This window comes from Sinohyriopsis cumingii, chromosome 12, assembly GCF_028554795.1.
Source record: "Sinohyriopsis cumingii isolate HCF-2022 chromosome 12, ASM2855479v2, whole genome shotgun sequence".
NCBI lineage: Eukaryota > Metazoa > Mollusca > Bivalvia > Unionida > Unionidae > Sinohyriopsis > Sinohyriopsis cumingii.
Genome location: NC_142972.1, coordinates 21,020,370 through 21,044,454, shown reverse-complemented (window position 1 = coordinate 21,044,454; position 24,085 = coordinate 21,020,370). Strand labels below are relative to the sequence as shown.

Genomic DNA, 24,085 nt, shown 5'->3' with positions numbered 1-24,085 from the left:
TAATATTATTAAATCTGTAACAAGATTACTCAGGAATTTTTGTATATTCCATACTGATGGAAACTATTGATGTACCAGTACAGTGAAAAGGTATTATGATACACATCTCTGCTATGTCCTGTATATGCTAGCATATAATTTGGGTCTGGCTTCAAATAAAAACTAGAATCAGCTGGTGCATTATGTGAGTGCATATCAGGGTTTGTGCTATTTGTTCTACTGATTGGTTCTAACAAACTGCTTAGACCTAGATCTGCCATCGCATATGGTACTGGCAGATCTGAGTCAGTGCAGCTTGTATTTGGATCAGACCTATAAGTGAGCATATGATGTAAATAGGTTGCCCATGTGATCTTCATATGCAAGAAGTGTAGAGATTTCACCACTCGTACGTAATTTCTGGGGAAAATCCAAGGTCAAATATAAAATAATTGCAATGACATGGCTGAATTTTATTTTGCCAAACATTTAAATATGGAGTAACAGCATGAGGATTCAAAATATACGTAATGGATTTTGGGTTAGAAACCCTGGGTCAGGGCTGGTGGCAGAAGATGCAATAAAAAAAATCTGTGGATTACTGTGGCTCACCATGGAAGGAGCTTCTGTGTTTTTAATTTATTTTTTAGATAAAGTTCTTATATACATTTGAATTGAACAAATGGTAGCTCAGACCCAGAATTTTTGGTAGTCGAGACCCACTATGTTTGATAGTCCAGATTCTGCATTTTTTTGGCCCAGACCAAGCATCTCTGTTGAGAAGCTGAAGTAATTTCTTATTCCATAATAATGAAGCTCATTGTTATTGACATAATGCACATTTAAAACACATCAAATGCATTTACAGAGCAATATGTGTTTTCTCTGTACTTTAGTAAATAATGGTCGGGGTCAGCCAGAATTCAGTGACGAAGATGACTGTACCTACATGTTTGACTGGGGGACCAAGTATGCTTGTTTGGAGCACCCTGTACTTGGAGAGTGTCGAGTGGATTACAAGAACAAGAGATTTGACCTGTCAGACCTTGTCAGACGAACTGGTAATTATAAAAAATTTATTTGTCATTGATCTTTATTGGAGGTGAGAAAATCACATTTGACTCTAGAAGAACAATATTGACGGCTGCCAGTTTTTTTTTATAAATGATAATACAATATATATGAAAGGAAGGGACCATGCAGTGTACATTGTAGTAATACATATTGTGTAGCATGCCACATACTGTCGAACCTTCCACAATGCTCACCTAACATCAGCAGTTATGGCTAGTGAAGAGGAGTTTCACTGTAATAAAAAAGCACAGTATACTATTCACAAGTAATGTACTTAAATAGGATGAAGAGATATTGTATGAGCATTCAACATATAATATTTTGATTCTTAGTTTATGTTTATATTATGTACATTGGATCCCTGCTATAATTTGATAATTGGGGTCCAAAAAATAGGATCGTGTTAATAGCGGGGTCGCTTTAATGCAGGGTTTTACAGTATTTTACTTTTTCCAGAGAACAAGTCGTTGGCACAGACATGTGTATTCATGTCTGATGTATATGCAGAATAGGGTATCAACACCGTTTACTGTAGTGCCGTCGTCTCATGCAGTTCATTCATAATGCATGTAATTCCATTGAAAAATTGCACACAGATTTACAATATTTAATAGTTTTGTCCCAGATCATTGTATCTGAATTCAACGTCTAATATATAGCATGAACAGAGTATTAACACTGTTTACTTGCCGTCTGATCTTGTGCCGTTGGGGCTTGCAGTTAATCCATAAAACATGTAATTCCATTGCAAAAATTGTATACATATTTAAACTATTCAATAATTTTGTTACAGATCATTATGCATCTGAATTCAATGGGAAAAATTAACAGCAAAATTAGGTTAAGAAAGACGAAGCACGTGTACAGTTCATTACATTCCAGGGTCTATGAAGGGTGTCTGTACAAATTTCATACTGCTAAAATTTTCTCACATGCATTTTCGTGTACATTTATCCATTGTAAATTTCCAATAATTAATGCTTGTACGCTTATTCATTTGAACAACTACAGCAAGAATAATTAACAATCAACACATGCATTCAGCGTGCATATAAGTTTTACTTCAGATTTTGTGAATATAGAAAGAAATGTGTGAAAACTACTATACTAATCCTTGCGCAAAGCGCAGAGAACGACTTGCATATGTGAACTTACTTTTCCGTAATGGTAAAATATTTGTATAAAAAATAGGAAATTAATAACGAGTTCATAAGCAAACACCATACATATGTAAAACCCGAGAACTAAGTGCAGTAGGCCTGCAATGGTCACGAGTCACTTTTTTATTATTATTTTAAGCTGAATGCATGTAGAATTTCATACCCTTTCAATTTCCAGCTAATATAGTGGACATTATTTATTGATCAACTGATTGGGTCAACTGACACCTCCAAGACCAGCGAACATGTTGGCGGCTTTGTTTTTTTTTAATGTTTATTAAATTGTGAGAATCTTTTATCAACTACCGCATTGTCTGCTGCTTGATTGTGTATGCAGTTAAAGAAGAAATAGATGTTGGCTGTTGTTTGAGCAACGATTGTTTGCAGAACTAATTGAAGACAATCACAAAGACAACTTACAGGCATTACTCATGGATCAGTAATAAATAACATTTCTGATAATGTTTATTTTGGTATAACACTTCAAGAACCTGGTGAAATTGTTAAATTTTACAAGCTATGCCACAATCAAACTCTTCCCCAAAATGATAATAAACATTTTACACTATTTCTCATACTTAAAAAATTAATTTTTTCCAGGACGAGAAAAATACACATACATGTATTTAAAATTTTAGGAACCACGCCACATACGTATTATATTCGAATTCATACATGATCTCTTCTCCAAAATGGTGATACATTTTTATATATTATTTCACATACTTTTAAAAAAAAAATATTTTTCCCGGTATGAGGAAAATTCAATTACATGTATTTAAAATTTCAGGAACCACTCAATGATTGTATTATATTCAAATTCATACATGATCTCTTCCCCAAAATAACAAATTTTTGATACACTATTTCATGTATTTTGAACAAAAATATATTTTTTCATGTGTGAATGAATATATGAAATTTCAGGAGCCATGCCATGACCACGTTATATCCAAATTCGCGTTATTGCGGTGTGCATTATGGCGAGGTCGCACTGTACTTGTGTTTTAAACTCAATGTATCTAATATTTATAGTGCCATTTACAACCTTTAATATTAAGAATAAAATTAATCCCTCATGCATTATTTTCATTAGAACTTTACAGGTGATCAGTATATAAAAAACTCGGATCAGTAGGTAGAATTATGACCTGTGTTTTAAAACGATTTGTAAATCCATTGTAAAAATGTCCAATTATTTCATTCTTTGTTCTGAAATATTAGTATCCTTCATTTGGAAAGAAAACATGAATTAGTCTTTGTCTAGTCTATACATATTTTTTCATTATGTATTTTCTTTTTCCTTCATTACAAATTTGCTGATATTTCATAGGTTTTGGATATGTTTGTAAGTTATATTTCACCAATAACTGACCTGTCTTGATTTACTTGCATTTTGCCATGAAGGTTACTTCATTTTGTCACCTGCAGGTGGTAATTGGGAGGCAATGCATGAGGTAGACCAAGGTGATTCAGACAAGACTGGATCCTACTTCATCAACATTTGTAATGATCTCTTGTTGGAGGGCCAGGCTGTACAGTGTCACCCAGATAGTTCCATTTGTTACAAAGGTAAATATAAATCAGATATGGTGGATTAAATATATGATCTTTTAGATTTATTGTCTGGAATTTTCTTAATTCAGCCTAATTACAGTACAAATTTGTGTGATTTTACTCATTTGTAATACAACTATCATTTGAACCAGTGAGGTAATGTCCATATAGAAGCTGATTTTTTTATTATAGATTGTTAAAATTATATGCTTGTTATAATTCTGTGATTTTCATTTCATATATAAAACATGCCCATGTGTGAAAAGTGTAACCCATCATAGATATCATCCACTAAAGTACATAATTAACAATAATGTGTCACCTTTACCATCTATCTCTATAGCTCACTACCCAGGTTACATTATCTATGTATCGGTCTATCAATTGAACTGTCAATCTATCTGCATGTACTTTGTTATGTTGATTATTCAATAAGGAGACCTAAAAAAAGAAATGGAATGTCTTTATGATCATGGATGAGTGCCAGAATCAGTCAGAGGTATACATATCATAAGGCAGACAATCTTGCTAGCACAACTACGCTGCAGATGTATATGGATTGCCATGAAACTGAATATTATGGTCATCACATGATGCATATTGACAAATCACTTTGCTGCTGCATTAATAGCTCTGCTGGTCATAAAAGGAGTTTTTGGGATGGGCTATTGTGCATTTTCCTTCTGTCCATTAGTACTAGCTTGTTATGACTACTAATAAACTAATTAGACAGTTGCCCCAAAACTATGAATGCACATAATTGAAAATGGTTCCACTTGGACAGCCAGTATACAGTGGTGTATACAGATACAGTGGTGATCTTGAAAGTTATATTGTAACTGCTGCACTGATGGTCATTTTGACATAGGGCTTTTACTGAAAAACTCGTTATGATATCTAATTGGTCCTAGATAAAAATGGTGTCAATATGGCATCCAGTATGGTTGCCATGGGAACCATCTTTAAAATCTTTTTGCTGCTCCTCATAAGCACAAAGCTTGATCAGCATGGGGTTTCATCAAAACAGATTTTATATCTGGTTAGTCTACTCTGAATTACCTCTAAATTATGGAATTTGCAGTATAAGAAAATATGATTGTTGCACTTGAATCTGGATATTGGCTTGACCATGTTTGATGCTGATTTGAATTTTCATATTAGGTTACGTGGAGTTGGTCAGGGAATCAGAAAAACTTTATTGGAGATACCTCCGATGTTTTAATCTTTCCATGCTTTTCATTCAGAGCATTTGCAGAATCATTCTTTTGCTTGCATTATCTAAACAAAAACATGTTAAAGGCAAAAGGGACAATCATCCGCTTAGAATTTTTTAAAATTGTTACACAGAAGTTCAAAATGGAATATTCAAATTCTTGGGAAAAAAAGCAAGCAAGGCAACAGTTACATTTTTTGGACATCATGTCATGACCATATGAGTATTGCTTAGGGCACCACCATGTAAAGTTTATAAAAAACAAACAAAAAAACAATGCTTACATGGAGATGGGACATCATTCAAAATGCCATCGACCTCCATGGGGTTGGGAAAATTTTCTGAAAATAACTCGCGGTCATTAGGGTTCAAGTTCACTTTTTAGTTGAACATAACATTGTCTTCACTACATCAGATGACATTCTGCAGGAAGTCAGTCCCGATTATGTTGTACAACTACACAGTGGTGACTTGTCTACTCAAAGGGACTGCTCCAGTAGCCTTTGGTGGTTAGAGCGCTTCCTCTCATGGAGGTCACTGATTTGATCCCCAGCTGAGTCATACCAAAGATTTATAAAAAAAAGGCACTAGCAGATGCCTCGTTTGGTGCTCAGCATTAAGAGGTTAGTGTTAGGACTGGTCAACCTGGTTTAAGGATATAATGACTGGGCGGAACATGATGCCCCATGTCTGTGGCATGATTCCAATTGCTTGACATCTCTGTAAACTGCCACACTGCAGACATCATAGTTATTGACTGAAATTGTTAAAGCTACATTAAAAATCTAAATCATACACATGCACCTCCTCAAATGGTGGTGGTGGTGGGGCACATGTGCATGCTGGTTTGGCTGTTTCATCATTGGTACTGCCAACTTCGGATCAATATACAAATTAGACACTTTTCCAGCAGACTCAATGGCCTTGGTGACATTCTTCCCAGAAACGGTCAGGTTATTCATATGGAATGGTCCCTTCATTCACCAGTTTCTTCATCAGATTAGTACACTTTGTATCATCCAGTAATCATTTCTTTTGTGATAAGGTGGAACCGTAAATGGTCCACCTTTGTCTAACCGGTCCCAGACCCAGAATCTAGCACAGTGGATGCACTGTTAATGAGTTGGAAGGGGTTATGGGCCTTTGCCTTTCCCCACTCCCCCACCTCCAGTCACTGGGGTAAGTACTAAAACTAAGTGCAAGATAATTCTGATAGCCCCTCTCAGATTAGACAAGACCTGGATCAGTAATCTACTCGATCTAGCAATAGGCCTAACCAGGAAGTTGATTATGCCTAGCAATAGACCTAACCAGGAAGTTGATCATGCCTGAACCAAATCTTCTCAACCACAGTTGCAGGTGTTCCTCCACTGCCCAGACTGTCTTCTCCTTCATGCCTGGGTTTTTTCAGGACAGCATCATGAGAGTAAGAATTTAGACATTCAGTTGTGGAGAGAATCTTGAGAGAAAGAAGACCCTCCACTTAGAAGGCTTGTTTTCAGGGACTGGTGCCAAGTCAATAGCATCATCCCATTTATTGCCATAATGGCTAACCTTTTGCTTTGGCTCTATGAGGAAAAAACGTTGGCACCAGTTACCATCAAAGGCTGTCACTCCATGATATCTGATCTGTTTAGACATCATGGCAGAGATTTGTTATGATTAAGATCTATCATACCTGCTTGCTAGTTTTGATTTGAATGGACCACAGTCCCTCACCCTGTTTTTTAAATGGAATCTATCTGAAAATGGCTCAATTTAGATACTTTTTAGCCTTTAGCCAGGACATCACTGAAGCTGTTATCTTACAAAACTTGTTTCCTGATAGCTTTAGCTTTCGCATGCAAAGTGAGTGAGTTATGTGCCCTTTCAGGCAACCTGAATGATCTTCATCTCTGATTGGATGATTCGGTGATCCTCATGACATGACCAGGCTTTGTAGCCAAGAACTGGTTACCATCAGTGGGCAGTTAGAGAGTCATCATTTGCTCCTTTTTGTCGTAGATAAGTTTTGAACAGTGGTCATGCAAGATCCTCTCTGAAACCTCAAGCACAGCTTGAAGCAGGCAGAAACAAGTTGGGACAAGCACAATTGACTTGTTCTTCACAAGAAAGCGGGAAAGCCGGATGTCACCTCTCAAGCCCTAATGGCAGCAACGGGAGGTAATGGGCACGAGTTCTTGCCCATTGTGTGATACAGAACAGATAAAGTTTCATCTTTAACTAGGGCTGGATTTGGGAGGCTTATATTTCTAGTCTCAGAGAAACATAATTTAATTGAAACTTTGCTTTTCATTGAAAAACGTTTTATGTAGTTGGTCATCTTGAAAATCTTCTTATCACTTCTTTTCCAGAAGAGTTTGTCCTACAGACATGGTGTTTTTATTGAAAGGCATGAGATCTAGTCCTGAATAAAAATAGAGCAGTTGAATGGTGGCCACTTTGAAAATTTTATCACTGTTTATCTTTAAGGGATAGCCACATGGGGTTGTTGTTACAAAATGTCTTACTACATGTAGTTGGTCCTAAATGAAAATGTGCCATTGTGACCTACCCTTATTTTAAAAATCTCAAAACAGCTAATTTTCCTGAATGAAAGGCCACACTGACATTTGAAGAAAACAAGAACACTTTTTTCTTGATATAGAATTATTCCTACATTAAAATGATGTTAATATAACCTACAAAATGTCTGCTTTGATGGCCATCCCAAAAATCTTTATATGGCTATTTCTTCTGAATGGAGAGTCTTATTGGCATGGGTTTCACTAAAACTTACTAGGGCAACATGTGGCTAGTTCTGAATGAAAATGGTTTTCAGCTTACTGTGAACATGGCACCATAGAGACCATGTCAGAGATGTTGTTATTACTACTCGTCTTGCATTAAATAGGGATTGGCATGGGGTTTTCAAAAAAACTCTACTGGGAATATTTAATTGAGTCTGAAAGAAAATGGTGTAGGTCCAACTACCAACATCTTCACATGTTTGTGAAGGCATTTTGAAAACCAGACCCAACTGACCTTGGAGTTTACTGGCTTGTGATCATAGTCACTTATAGATATTTATTGGGATTTAGTGTACGAGTATATCTTGAAGACAGTTCTTTGCTTTTTAACTTGTATTTCTGTAAGTATGTGTATAATTGGTTTTGTTTTCTTTTTCTTTTACAGGTAAAATGTCTTTAAGTATCCCATCTTGTTTAAAATGTGAAAGTGTAAACTCGAACTATAAAGTTACATGGAAAAAATTAGATTTTGTACTTATTTAGCTAGAAATTAACTCTTGATTGAAGTTCAGTTTTTCTTCATCTTATAAGAAAATAGTGTTCAGTTGTCTTATTCCTTCAGACATTTGGGGAAAAAATGAGATGCTGTTCTGCATGAAAAGTAGTTAAGCAGTAATAATTTTACCAGTCCTTTGAATTATGTATTATCTGGATTGAAATGTATATGAATTAAGTATTTTAATATTACTATCTGTAATATTAAATGTATTCATGTGCTATTAGAGTTGAGTTTTCAAAAAATTATATTTGGAAAGTGATTCATTTGGAAACTTGCTGAAAAATTGAAAGTGGATATTTCATGTTTTAGTTCCTCTCAGTAACTTAATACACGTACATAGTTTTACCCGCTTTTGAGGGGATTTGTTTCGATGGTTCTCCTCAGATGTTATTTATTTATGCAGAAGTTTTTTTGTCACTTAACATCATGTAACTTAACATTTACTTTTTTTTACATGACTCATGTACAATATAAATTTCTTATTTTACAGATGGTGCCACAGTAACCAATATAAATTTCTTATTTTACAGATGGTGCCACAGTAAAAAATCTCGGTCGGTATACCCAGAGTCCAGTTTATGATCCATCATCCAAAACCATCCAGTTGACTTACACAAAAGGGGATTCCTGCTCTAATGGCAAGCAGATTCAGTCCATCATTACATTTAATTGTAAACCTGGTAAGTATTATCTTGAGGGTCTTGAGATTTAAGGCCTAATAACATGATTTTAAGTCCAATTGCATCTAACCCAACCTTGTTAATGAAAAATTTGTTGAGGAAAAGAAATGTTGCTTTAAAAAATGTTATGTTTGTTCACTCATCTCATGAAAGGCAAAAAGGAATCTATAGCACCTATAATTTCTTGTTCAGTTTTGTATGAGATAATATACTTGCATTTTGATATAAAAAAAAAAGTAGATCTTTCTTTGCTGCCTGGTAACTGTTAGTCTTAGTACAGTATTTTTAAATGGCTCGTTATCAGCCAGATTGGTGGGAATGTTTTCCTTGTAGTATTTGGACTCCAGAGGTTTGGAGTTTTTACTGCCTGAGTCAGTCACTCAGTCATCTACAAGTCCTTTACAATGGCAGATATATAATTTGGTTATTTTTCAGGAGGATATTCTAATTTGTTTTTAAAAGGTTGAAAAGCTAATTGTTGGTGGAAGAAATCTGCATTTCTCTTAAATGTAAATTACTTGTATAGACCTTTCATTTTGCACTGCCAAATAACTGTTGCATGACTATTGTTGATGATAAAAAGCTCTGTAGTCAAAGAGTTCCATCTGTATGTCTTTAAATATGTCAGTCCATTGGTATATTCAAAGAATCTATGAATTTGAACTGCATCAAAGTTCAATATGACTACAATGAATTTGAATTCTGAGTCAAAGTTCACTATGACTACAATGAATTGGAACTCTTGAGTCAAAGTTCACTATGACTACAATGAATATGTATTCTGAGTCAAAGTTCACTATGGCTACAGTGAATTTAAACTCTGATTCAAAGTTCAGTAGGAAAACATTTTTTGTTTACAGTATGACTGCATTTATTGTTTACACTGTGACTACATTTACTGTTTGCAATCAGATAAATATCAGGTCAGAGATCAAGGTCACAATATTTTGGTGGTGTTTACACAGATGAGATTGAAACTTTCAAAATTGATAATTTTAAGATGTTTTTCATTCGTAGTCACAATTAGTCAGATAAAACAATTTTAACATTCATGACAGGCAGATCAGGCTGAGATTTTTTTATCCTTATCAGACAATTCTTTACTATAGGTAATTTACAGACTGGTCCTGTTTTGACCAGGAAGTCTGATGACCACTGTATTTATGAGTTCCAGTGGTACACTGCAGCTGCTTGCATATTAGGACGTAAGAAGGGGTCTAACTGCAAGGTGTATGATGATGTTGCTGGTATGTAACAGTGTACATAAGTAAAAGATTTTCTTTGTTGATTTAATATTACAAACTTCCTGATTCATTTCTGATAATTAATGAGAGATCAATTTGTGAAAGTAATTTTCACACACATAGTAACATAGTAGTTCTTTATTACATACACTTCAAGGTAGCATTGGCAAAAGTTGTATATAGAAACTGTAAAATATGTCTGAGAAATTCAGCTGTTATGCTCTTTTTACTTATATATACCATCCAATAGAAAAATATTCATTGATAACATTTTTAAAAGAGATGCTGCTTAACACATTTGGCCAGAGAGATGTAAACTTTTGATCAATTTATGTATTTTCAGGATAAACAATGTAGCAGATTCTTAATATAGGGGACTAATTTTTATCAAAAATATCTTTGTTTTAAAATCAATGATTAATTATTTGTATTAATACAGTATTCCTTTTTAAATTTTAAGGGTATAACTTTGACATGTCACGGCTCACAAAGCCCAGTGGTTCCTATTATCAAACGAATGACAGCATGTATGATTACTTCATAAATGTGTGTGGACCACTTACCGGCACATTATGTGATAATGGAGCAGTAAGCAATCCAGGTGTCTGCCAGACTAAGAAAAATGGAACCAAAGAGTAAGTCTGAGATGTCTGTAAAAAGTTTTAATGTTGGCAGTAAAATGAAAGTGGGGGTGTCAGTTTCAGTTGTAGTGATGGTAGTGATAGGAGGAGGAGGAGTAGTAGCAGCAGCAATAGTATTAGTAGCAGTAGCAGCAGTAGTTTAAATAGTGGTAGTGGGGCTTCTGGAGGTAGTGATGATTACAGTAATTTTGAAAATAATCACCTACTACTACTAATAATAATAAGGACTTTGAATTTATTCATGGGTTCACTACTGTATGTTGATATGTGAATCAGATATGTTTGTTGTACTGCCAACAGAATTTAAGCATAATTTTGTGGCCAAAAAAATCATGAATCACTTGAACATTTTTTGGATTGATATTACTTTCTTGCTACTTCCAGTATTTAACCCTTTACTTCATAGAGTGCATGGCTTTTTAGCTCTTCGATATACATGTAGCAAAGTTATCCAGTGCAGTGCACTATAAATAGAACACCTGTTACCTATTCAACTCCATACACGTAGGCCTGCCTGTTAACTGTTAAGCAGTGTAGTGTATGTTACGTTTAACAGCAATTTAACCATTTTACATTTTTGGTAACATATAATATGTATGGAAAGATTTAAGAGTAAAATCTGATCGTTATAGCTGTATAATTATTTTTCACAGAAGAATTCTTTATGTGCTTTAAAAATCTTGAGAGAACTTGTTCACCTTCAAGTCAGTGAAGCTGTGTGACCAACCATAACTGCCATTTCTCATATTCGAAATTTACAAGTTCTTTGTCTGTGTTTACATCACTAATTGCTGCCTACATCAATATCAGAGCCTTTACCTAAGTTATTGAAGCTTTCATAGTTGTGAATCCAATCGTGAAAACTTGAGTAAGTACTGAACAAAATCCGTGACCTCCATTTTGGAGAGTGGAGAATAAGACTTAGTTACCTTAAAAAGCAGATTTCAACCAGAGCATAAACAGCGACCACATGATCTGACGTAATGGTCATTCACGCCAGTGAATTTAATATCTAATAAGGGGTTTTCCCCGAAGGTGGCACTACGAAACCCGCCCAAACTGGCTGATGTTTACAGCAGACATCAAAAGATGCTTCCATCAGAATGGTGTAGAGGCATCAAAAAGATACTTGTATGCGAATCAGGTAGAGGCCTCCAAAGGCGCTTGCATGAGGTAAAGGGTTAATGATTGTACAAGTGTCACTTAAAATACCATTAGGTTCATGTTTTATAATTTCTTTCTCAAATACATGACCTGATCATGATAAATCTGGAGTAGTTCCACCAGTTCAAAACTCCAGAGTGAAGAAAAAAGACACTGTCTTTCTGTTATAACTAGTCAAAAGACTCGAGTTTTAAAACATTATATATCAGGCAGGAAGTGATATGAGAATGGTTTGCCCTTGGATGGGGTTGGTGCCAGTTATTAATTCTGCTTGTGCCTAGTCAGTGCACTTGTTCAGGAGGCCTTGCAAATACATTTTTGTGATTCTTTTCAGGTTTGAGCAATCTGAATAGTTTTGTCAATGGAAGTGTAGCATAATTTCCCATTTTCTCATGGAAAAATTTGCATGTTTTTCTCATTGTAGATAAATATTTTGTCACTCCTATGTCTATTTTGTCATACAAAAAGCTAAACAGCACCTTGTTAATTCCTGACTCAGATGCTCAATATTACTTGCATTACATATTGGCATTTAACTGTATTGCATCTTCACTTTCTAATATACATGGCAGTCAGTATAACTGGTGAAGGAAGAACCCCAGTAAAGTCTAGTAAGAACCACCGAAATTAAAGGCAAGTTTTCTCACATACCCACATTGCTGAGCCCAAGACTCAAACCCATCCAGACAGAGGTGAATAGCAGTGATTCGTAAAGGTGAGCACACTTTAGATCACTCTGCTTGATGCCCCTCATCCCAGTATCAGGTTTTTCCTAGATGAAAATGCTGCTACTCAGACATCAAATATGGCTGCCACAATGACAGTCTTGAAAATCTAATTACTACTCCTTGTGAATGAAAATTTAAATTATCAGTGTTATTGCCAGAAGATTTCATATGTCTGTTTGTTCTTAAGTGAAACTTGTGCAGGACTTGTTACTGTTACTCCTCCTGGAGGGATAGCCATATTAACATGGGTTTTTCATCAAAGACTCCTTATGATGTATATAGTTAGTCCTAAATGAAAATGGTGATCTGATATCCAGTATGACCATCATGTTATCTTTAATATCTAATCGTGACTCATTTTAAATGGAAAATCAAATCAGCTTTGGATTTTAAACAAAAGATCTGTTATGTTATCTAGTTTGTTCTGAGAGAAAAAAATGATCCCAGTCTTGAAATCTTTTTATTGCTATTACTTGGGAATGGATGGTCACATAAAAATCAAATTTTCACCAAAAGAATCATAATATCTAGTTGACCCTAAATGAGATCTTGTATCCCATCTAGCTGCCACAACAGCCATCATATATCCCATCTGGCTGCTACAGAAGCCATCATGAAATCTTGTTATCAAAATGAGGCTGCTGGTAAAAAGAATTATCAGTATCTTAACTGATATAAGGATGACCATAGGCTGTGTTGCTTTTAAGTTAGAGAATGGGTTATCATTCACAGAGGGAATCCAGCATTTTATTCCCTAGAAGGATACCCATGGTATAGGTTGAATGCTTATCATTACCACCTCCGATTACCTACTCTCCTAATGTTAATATGATCAAGGAATGTATTCAAAGGAGAAAGCAAAGTTTATCAGTAAATTATGTTCCCCTGGGAATACTTACCTGATCACATTACTTAAAAACACTTCCATCCACCCCTCCATGTGAACATTCTCATTTATATATTGCTCAGCTTAAAAACTAGCAACACTTGCTGTAGTTAAGGGGAGGTAATGAGTAAGATTTATAGCATTTTGTGTACAGGATACACACAGAAAAGATGAACTTTTGTCTTTTAGCAAAGCTGACTTTGGAAGGTAGCAGGCTTATATCCCAAACATTAATGTGATTTGGTAAGTATTCTCAGAGAAACAAAATTACTGAAAAAATTGGCTTTCAAGCAAATGATCATTTATTTTCAGTAATTAGGTCTTTTTTGCAGTTCCTTCAATGATTTTCTGTTTCTTAGAGTCTGCTTCACTATAAGCTTGGCATGATCCATGACTGTTTTCACTTGTATATATTCCTTTTTTTGTTCTACTTAATTACACTAACAATGGGCAGAATTAAATATGGGGCTTTGAAGGGTTTATGCTTAAGGTTATCAAAACACATCACATGCATGATCTACCAGAATGTCAGTCAGACTTTGTACCAGTGAAATCCACACTTTGTAGCTGGAGGACAAATGGGCAAATTTTGGCTAAGCAGCTGTCCTGGTTCCATATACTCTGAACTTGTTCAGCTCAAAACTCAGGCTCGATTTCAAAACCCCAAAATAGATGTACGTAAGGTGCACCTTTGTGGCAAACTAGCTAAGGGACCCAAGTTATGAAACATTTGAAAGTTCCACAAGACTTTTTATATTCCTATCAGAGGTAAATAGTGTTAAATTTTGAGACTTTAGCTTGAGCATGAGGTTCCTGCTATATAAGTTATGAGAATATGGGTCTAGGTCTAATGAAAGAACCAGCAAAAGATTCGCAAGATGCAGACACTTTCAACCTTTCTGCTGATGTTGCCTCGATAGCAAAGTTATTAAGATCACAGTTACCTGGGGCCCTGAAGTTGCTGGTGAAGAAAAAGGCCCATCATCCTTTGCCTCCTCAGGCCCTGCACATAACCCCAGAATCGTTATTGCCCAATTTGCCACCACTCTTCCAATTATGCCAGCACTGTACAGGTGCTGGACCAGTATTGCCATGGTAACCAGCTCTGAAGAACCTCAGTGCACCTGCACCTTAGCATTAGCTGTGGTGATCTAAGCCTTTGACCGCTGTTAACAGGCCTTGGGACCTGATGTCAGCTGGCCTTGTTCCTTGTCCATTGCTGTTTCAGCATTGTCTTGTATTACACCAAGAACCACTGGCACCAGGTATGGTCATAGGTCTTCCTGACATTCATTTCAGGACCCATTTTTGTCATTGATGTATAATGCAACTAGTACTTGATTTGCTGATCAAGTCCATCACAATAACAAGTACTGAACTAACCATTGTAGTAGAGACCAGTGCTGACGAAATCCATCTCCATTCTAGCCCAGCACTAATACACAGTGCTGGTTATGGTGATTTCCATTTCCTGGATGCATGATTCCCCACATAGTCCTTTGTAGGTGCTCAAAGCCAATACTTTGAGATTCCTCTTTTACAGTATGGATACATTCCAAACCTTGTTCACTGTTTTCAGCAACTTCAGTAATCTGCATATGTTAAGATTTTAACCAAGAGGAATCAGCCTCCTTCAAACAGGTAAAACACTTGGGTCAAGTCACTGATATCTTGTGCTGCTTTGAAAGCAACTTGAAAACCACAGGGTCAACAGATCTTTTTTGTCACAGTGATAACTCCCATCTAACTTTAACCTTGCCTTAATTAAAACTTGTATGCCAGTTATCCACACCAAAGTCCCAGACACCAACAGAAACATTGAGGTCTGGAAATGCTTTCATAAGCATGGACTGGAAACCTTGTCTGATGTGCAACAAATGGTTTGTAGTAGTTATTGACTGGGTTTCGGTCTTTTGCATGGCTTCTCTACTGAATAGGACAGCCCAGAACTTGTTATTCAATTCCATAGCTGTTTCTATTGACATCTGTCACATGGAGATAGAAGTCTTCCTATACATGTCCATTCTGTTCACTACATGAATCATCTTAGCCTTTATCTTGAGTCTCCAGTTCCATGACCACACATAAGAAATCAGGAAGATGACTGTTAAAAAGTCTAGCCTTATTTAGGCTCAGCAGTCATAGCCAAGCCTTTGCTCCCAAAGAGGGACCAGAGAAATAGGAAGACCACTTCCAAGGCACTCATGAAACTATCATTCAAACCTTACTCCTCAGAAAATGCACAGTTTCCCAGAGAGAAAGATAACAATGCATAGGTTGAGCAGGACTGATTTTTGCCCAGTTTCTCCCGACTGACCTTCCTACAGAAAATAATGTCATGCTTGTGTGTGCCATTTCTGATAGAATTCATCATTTCCCAATTGACTTTACAGCAAAGGGCATTCTTTACACATTCTCAGGAGTATTTTGCTCACAATGAATATGGGCATCCAAACTCAAGATTGTTACCCCAAGGTCGATCCTCAGTACAAGAGGGACACTTTATTGTCAGCTTAAACCTCCCAAGACATGTGGTTTTATGCTCACATTCACAGGTCTTTCAGAAATTCCTGAAGCTTCCAAGGGATCCAGTGTGCCAGTTTACTCCACTTCCTTCTGGTCTGTATCTTAGCCCCAGGGTTTTTACCCAAGTCAAAGACTCATTTGTATCACACGCCTGGACCAGCTCCACATCCCACACGTTGAACTGTCTGTACAACATTCTCTAAAATACAAATTGATAACTTTTTATACAAAGACACAAAATCCTTGTTTCTTCTGTTTCACCTTAGGTTCCTGTTCTACAAGGGCATATATCATTTTATCTTAACACAACTTTTCACTCCTCCAGTCATGGAGTTCAGAAGCTCTCTCACAGGAGTATGTCAGGATCATGCCTTGAAGTTCATCCTCATAATATCTTCAGTCTGTCTGAGAGTGGAATAGCAAGCACAGGAATCTATTTATCCCATGGGTCAATGTGGCCATGATCTTCTTGCCATGCTTCAGCCATTTATGAAACTCAAATGCCAATCAGTACTTTAGCAATCAAAGCAGATGGGAGGATCTTTCTTACCTTTTGGAGGATGAGCTACCAGAAATCATGATCTGCATGGATACTTGTATGCCTGAATTTAGTCTCCATCTTCAGCCAAATGAGTTGGGTTTGGTCCATTCATGAGCATTCCATGTATGTCAGTATCATGGTGATAAAAGCCAATGCTAATGCCTTTTGATTGTATCAGGAATGGTCTATTTAAACACACACTAGCCTTCAAACAAGTATGTGCCTATGGGGATTAACCCATAGTGGACTACTTTTTGCCACAGTGAAATGCTAAGCTTTCTCTTCCAAATTGCACAGATAATCTCAAGGTCATTGAGAAGGTGAGGAAATCTGAGTGAAAATTGATCTTAATTGTAAGGAGGGAAGTATGGTGTCTTGAATATTGCTTTATCCTACTGAATCAACTGCACATTTTGGTTTTCCATCCCTTACCCAAAATTTCCATCCCTTACCCAAAAATGCTCATCAAGCTCATATTAATAAAAAAAACTCAGCTAACTCTGGTGTAAATTGATACAGTTTATCTCCGCCTTTTACCTATTCTCCAAACTCATTTTAACAGAGTGATGTTTTTGAAACCAAGTTTTTGGATTAAAATAAGTTGATAATACTTCTTTGGTTATAATATGGGTACTCCTAGTCCATCATTTCATTCCTGGAAAATCAACACTTTTGTTCCAGTAGTAGTCGATGAATAATTTGGCACCAGTCCCTCTACCCATAGAAAGACCATTCTTGTCTGATGTCTGTTTTGGTAAGTAGACAATATTTTAGTACTTTTGGTGCCAACACAAAGAGACATTTTACCACTGTTAGTGTTAAAACATTGTTACACCATTTCACTTAAGAGGGCTAGATTTGTGAAGTAGTGGAAGGACTGATAGGGAATTATGATCAATTAGGTATAAATAAAGAAGCATACTTTACTCCATTACTATATTTTCTTTAATATCAGAAAAATCATATTGAAAATTTGCATCTACAATCAACATTGCTTGAAAAATAACATATCTTTACTTTCTTGCAGTGATGCCTTCATATTGGGGCAGTACAATGGAACAGTTCTTTCATATTATGATGGTATGCTCAACCTGACATATATTAATGGCCAGCATTACCATGATGCTAACTCAACACCCAGGAAAGCAGAGATAGCCTTTCTATGTGACCCACAGGCAGGGGTGGGGAATCCTAAGCTTCTTAAAGAAACAGAATTTACCTACAGCTTTGTGTGGTACACCAAATATGCTTGTCCAACAGAGCCTGTGGAATGTGCCTTTACAGACCCAAAGACTCAAAACCAGTATGATTTATCAACGTAAGTGTCAACTATTTTATGTCCCTACACATATGTCAAAGGGACGCAGTGTTACACTTGTCCATCTGTTTGTACATGCTACCTATCCTTCTGTTACTTATTGATTGGCTTGTGTATTTATGTTAAATTTCTCGGCCATTTTAAGTTCCAGCTTTGTGTGTAGATACATTTTGGTGTGTGTCACACATGTCAACTAACAGTAGGTCATTGTGACCTCATCGTCATGCTTCATTGGCATTTATGTTTAGGTTAGATACCCAGGTATAATTAGTACCAGTCATGCAGTTTCATGTGTAGATGTATCTTGGTGAGTGCAATGCCATTCTACCAGAAGTAGGTGTAAATTTCATGTTTCATTTACTTTGGCAGTTTTGCATTTGGTCAGTTTCTCTGGCATTGTCAGCCCTTGTGCCATGCAGTTTGGTATGTAGATGCATCTTAGTGAGTGCAATACCATTGTACCAGAAAAAATGGTCATTGTGACCTAGATGTCATGCTTTAGTGACATTGATTAGGTTTTATGATTAGGTCAGTTACTCAGTCATTGTTACCTCAGGAGTCATAGAACTTGGAACGTAGATGGGTCTCAGTGAGTTCAGCACTATCTTACCAAAAATAGGTCACTTGGATTTAAATGATATGCTTTGTTGACTTTATCTAAATTTAGTATTTAGGTTAGTTTCTCAGCAGTTTTTGGCCACTGAAGCATGCAGCTTGATATGCAAATGCATTGTGGTGAGTACAACACCATCTTAGCAAAAGTAGGTCAGGGTGACCTAAATTTCATGTTTCAGTGACCTGTGTTAGGTGATAACATATTACACAACAAATCCACAGATGCTTGTTTCACGTGATCAAAATAATCATTTCAAATGAGTGGAGTCAAATCTGATTGGTCCCTTGATATTTTCTGAACAGCTAAATATCCACAGTTGTAGGTTGGTAATTCCAGTCGGTGAGAGGAGGTAGGACTGTGTTATTCCACATTCCATAGGTTGTAAAATATTAGATTTGATGTGGAACTAGATTTGATGTGGAAATATGCTGAACATATCACTTGGAGGCCCTAACTTGAAAGCTGCAAGAAATACTGCTGTCTAAAAATGGTCCATATGTGTGCTGACATGTAAGTCTGTCAGCAGGTATTCAGATCAAGTTCATCAGTACCAATGTAGTTTTGAGAGCTGATTTTGTTTTGAACTATATTGCCTACAGAGTAATCTAAATTGGTGATGTAGATGCATCATGAATAGTACTACGCCCTCAAGTCAAAACTAGGTTAATGTGACTCATATTTTAAACTCCATTGACCTGCATTCATATTTTTGTTGGCATAGTTTCTCATTCTCAGACACTATTGCCTGCAGAAATAGATCATTTGGTACATAGATGATTTATGAGAAGTACTACACTTTTCAACAAAAATTAAGTCACTGTAATATATATTTTATGTTCCAGTGATCAGATTTAACTATTTCATGGAGCATAGTTTTGTTGATAATATTTATGCAAGTTATTTTAACTTGATACATGGGATGCATCTTGAAAAGTGCTGAATGTTTTAGACAAACCAAAGTAAAACAGTCTAGTCATATTGCCATTGGTATTTTCTTATTGTAACATGTATGTTAATCAACCATTATCCATTTTGTGCACTCACATTATATGCTGGTGCACTCAAAAGCAAATCTAGTTTCATTTTTTTTCGCAATGAAAATGTGTTTTTTTTTATATACATTTAACTTCATTAGCATTGATATTTATATACATAAGTAAATAAAATCACTCCTTGCACTAGCATGCATGCACAAACCTACACTTTATTTAAATTTAGAAAAAACTATGTCACATTCTGATGTTTGCTTGAGGAATGATATATCTTGTCATATAGATTGTCCAGGACAGATGGTAACTGGGAAATTGAGGACGACTCAAATCCACAGGATAGGAAAATGTACTATATCAACATTTGTGGCCCAGTCAACCCAGTAAATGTTGACACGGGGTGTAATGCATATGCAGCAGCTTGCCGCACAAAATATGTTGATGGCACGGTATAGTATTTTATTTTGTTCTTATTTGCTTTCGAGTAAAATGTGTATTAAAAGGTATCATTTAGGTCAGGCGTGTAAAAATTGCTTGACAGATTGCCCTTTTCAGGCAGCTACCTACTTCAGAGATGGTGCGATCAACAATGTTAGAATATGTAATAATTTCTTAATATCTTATCTTCATGTTGGCATTTTCTATCATAAGTGTGTTTTATATATGTTACAAACCTTTACCCTCAAAATTCTTTGCATATTTTACATTCATTATGTTCTTTTTATGTATTGTAGTCATGTGTATGTTTCACTTTTATATATTCTTGTTTTTATGGAACCTTGGAAAAACAGTTGTTGCTCATTTGACAAAGTCACCCATAAAAAGTAGTCTAAAATCTTGTGTCTTGGAGTTTGACTATCTGTAGACATGTAAAACAAAGCATCGGTCTGATTATTGACATGGATTAGATTAGAGGTTTTCAGTTAGACGATATTGTGATTTTTCCATCCATCTATATGTGTGTCCATCCTTGTGTGTCTGTCTGTAACTCTTTGCCCTCCTAAAGCTGTAGGTGAACATTTTTTAAACTTGGTAGATAAGTTGACCTTGTGGTGACCATCTTCATAAAGGGTATAATGTTTGGTTACCTCCAGTGGAATCCAACATCCAAAACACAAAATTTCCATTGACAGTTTGAAATACCTTTGACATAACTGTATAAATATATTACTAACAGAACACATAATTTGTTTTAATGGATTTTGAATTATTATACCACAGTCCTGGTTCAGGAGGATGGGAGAAATATGAAGTCATGGTGAGACATGGAATTAGTGCTGGGTAATGGATTCAATAATCTTAATAGAAATTAAGATTCTGAGTGACATTCAAGCCACCTGCCTGTATCAGTTACGCAAATAATGTAATTTTAATGCCAATATTAAAATTTATAAATTTTTTTTTTTTGAAGTATCAGAAAATGCTTTGAAATAAGAGTTTTAGTTTTCTTCATTTCTTTAGGAAGGTCTGGATATTCCAAACTTAGGTGAAGTCACCAGTGGGCCCACTTTGGATGGTGATGGAAAGTTAGTTCTGAAGTACATTGCACCTAAAACATGTAACAATGGCACAGACAGTTACATCACCACAATACACTTTGAGTGTCAAAAAGGACTACTGGTAAGTCTTGTTCTATACACTTTGAGTGTCAAAAGAGATAAGTCTTGTTTAATACACTTATAGAGTCGGAAAGGACTACTGGTGAGTCTTGTTCAGTTTTAAATGACTGGGTATTTTATCATCTTGCTTGTAACATATACTGTACAAAAAAGTTGGGAGATTATACCGAATATGTATTCAGAATAGGTTATTTAGGGATTATACACGAGGTGTTGCGTTTCAGGCAGTAGGGTTGTTATTCTTGCATGATCAGTTTACAAGATTAATCAGTGAATACATGTATATAAATTATTTCAGGATCTTCAAAAGTAGTTCTTTATGCATGAAAAGATATGTTTTCAAGCAGAATGAGTTGTTGAGATGAGAATATACAAAAGCAATGCAAGACAGTCTGGAATATGTATTTAATATTTTGTTTGAGTATTTTTCTTGTGTTTTGATATTTGGAAAAGTTTGCGTAAACATCCATCGAACAGTAAATGAAATTTCATTTTACATACTTGCATAAACATCCATCAAACAGTAGATGAAATTTCATTTCACATACTATTAGGTCCTGATCATGGTAGACATTGTCATACATTATTAAAACTTTTTGAGAAATAAAGTGCATGCTCAAAAATTGTACTTTGATGGTATTGTGTATGTTCATTTGTAGTTAAATTGCAGTGTTCAGATTTTTCTTCCTTAGAACTCACACCCTGACCCTCCTATGATACTGAGCCCCTGTGAGGTGTCAGTTCTATGGAAAACAGAGGCAGCCTGTCCACTCACCAAGGGGGATGTAATGAAAGACATTGAATGCAAAGCAAAGGACCCTAACTCAAATTTTATATTTGACTTTACTCCTCTTAGGAAGAAAGATGGCTTCTACACAGCAAGTACAGCAAATAATGAAACAACATTTAAGGTTGGTTCTCACATTGATTTGCACTTATATGCATTTGAAGTGCTTTTGAAATTCATTTTGTTTGCATTCTGTTTGCATTCCATTCACGTTTGCATTTCAGCTTCCATCTCATCATTGTTCAGTTTTGGTCTTAGAAGTACATTATGATCTTTCATTTATCACTTCCATTCATTGTTTCCTTTCATTTTCATTAGTTAGAAAAGATATTGAAAGCATTTACCAGTCTGTAATAAAAGTTTGAGGGTCTTAAAGGGAGAAAACTATTGCTTTCATATCTTTTCTTGTTAAAAATGTGCTTTAAAAAAGTAACAAGTACATGAAACTAAATTTACATAAATAAGAAAAATATAACTGCAACAGCAGTAATTGTAAAAATGTATTCTTTTTATTTATGCAAATTTTATTTCTTACTTCAAATGACAATTGTACAAACAACAAGTGATGAATAATATCACATCAGTGCCAATTGTTATGTCTGCCTTGTTAAGAATATTATCATGGTTTATAAGGAGTGAAAAATTATCAGTGTAATGATTCTAAGCTCAGACTATTATGTGAAAGAGCTGTTAAGAGTGGAAATTTAGGGGCAGCCTGAAAATTATCATTGTGTTTTCATTTATCATTCATCTTTCTATGTTCTGCATTTTGCATATGCATTCTACATTTTCTTGTACTTCATTGATGTTCATTCTGCATTTCATTTGCACTCATTCTAATTTTGTTTGCATTCCATTTTTTTTTTTACTTGTAAAATTACTCATATCAGGGTGTATGGAGGTGTTTGAACAATGTAAATATACTTTGTATACTTTTTTTAACCTTTGTAAACTCGGAATATTGATCAGCAGTAAGGTACATTTCATGCATACATGCCAGCCATTATGCTTTTGGCAAAATCAGTGTGTTTTTTCCACCAAATTACATTTTCTGCAAGACTGCTTATGGATCACATCTTTTGCTACATTAAACAATTAAATAACAATAAAGCAGTATAAAAAAAAATTCTCATTTTATTATCATCTCTTAATTCTACTCATATAAATTTGATAATATTATTAAAAAAGTGACTGCTGCATAAGAATAACATGAGACGCTAGTGAAGCTATATTTGTAATTTTGGACAATCATTGATATTTTTCTTACATCAATGCAGGTGCTTACATGACCATGTTGAGATACATTTTAAAGTTGATTGTTGTTTAAGTTTTCAAAATATTTATGAAAACGTTGAATGTAAACAGGTTATAATACTTTTGATTTCTATTTACCTATTAAAAGCTTGCATAACTGTTCTTCCATTTTACCTGCATGTTGAAATTAATGATTTGTTTTCTCTTTGCACATCTTTAGCTGAACATTTGTGGAGCTGTTCCAACTACAGTGTGTGATTCACTTGAGAAAAAAGATCCATCTGTGTGTGCCATCAGTAAAGATGGATCAAAGAAGACTCTTGCCTCAGTATCTACTATGATAGATTTTGATGTCGGCAGAATGAGACTGTTGTATGAAGGCATTACACTTGATAATGGTGAGGTGTTATCTTTTCTCACTTTCTCTTTGTGAGGGTTAATTTTGGTACTTTAGGTGTTTCCACCATTGGTTATCAATATGAAAGAGTTAATTTGAAATTGACATGTTGTCATTGTATATATAAGTTCTCCTACTCTTTAGCACAACACATCATATACAGCAAAATTTCCATTTCAATAGGGGGCCCTTGGTGGCTAAGTAGTCTGAAGTGCTCGCCTTTACTGATAACAGCCATCTCACCTCTGTCCACTTGAGTTCTAGTATCAGGCTTGATCAATATGGGTATGTGAGAAAGTTTACCAGTAGCTTCCCACGGGTCAGTTCAGTAATATCCTGGCCACCATACATAGCCTATCATGTGCTGAAAAATGGCATTAAGCCCTAAAACAACATCAACATCATTTCAATAATTTTATATAAA

General features: G+C 35.5%; 1 protein-coding gene across 1 annotated transcript in view; it reads left to right on the top strand.

Annotated features, from left to right (window-relative positions):
• LOC149786075 (cation-independent mannose-6-phosphate receptor-like) overlaps positions 1 to 24,085 on the top strand; it is a 185,168-nt gene that overhangs the window by 49,488 nt on the left and 111,595 nt on the right. Inside the window, exons 8-17 of the mRNA XM_089976368.1 lie at positions 876 to 1,040; positions 3,645 to 3,785; positions 8,802 to 8,951; positions 10,061 to 10,198; positions 10,656 to 10,830; positions 17,709 to 17,999; positions 19,891 to 20,053; positions 21,066 to 21,224; positions 21,916 to 22,134; positions 23,485 to 23,662. Coding sequence (XP_089832494.1) covers positions 876 to 1,040; positions 3,645 to 3,785; positions 8,802 to 8,951; positions 10,061 to 10,198; positions 10,656 to 10,830; positions 17,709 to 17,999; positions 19,891 to 20,053; positions 21,066 to 21,224; positions 21,916 to 22,134; positions 23,485 to 23,662 — 1,779 coding nt within the window. The remainder of the gene's footprint in view (positions 1 to 875; positions 1,041 to 3,644; positions 3,786 to 8,801; positions 8,952 to 10,060; positions 10,199 to 10,655; positions 10,831 to 17,708; positions 18,000 to 19,890; positions 20,054 to 21,065; positions 21,225 to 21,915; positions 22,135 to 23,484; positions 23,663 to 24,085) is intronic.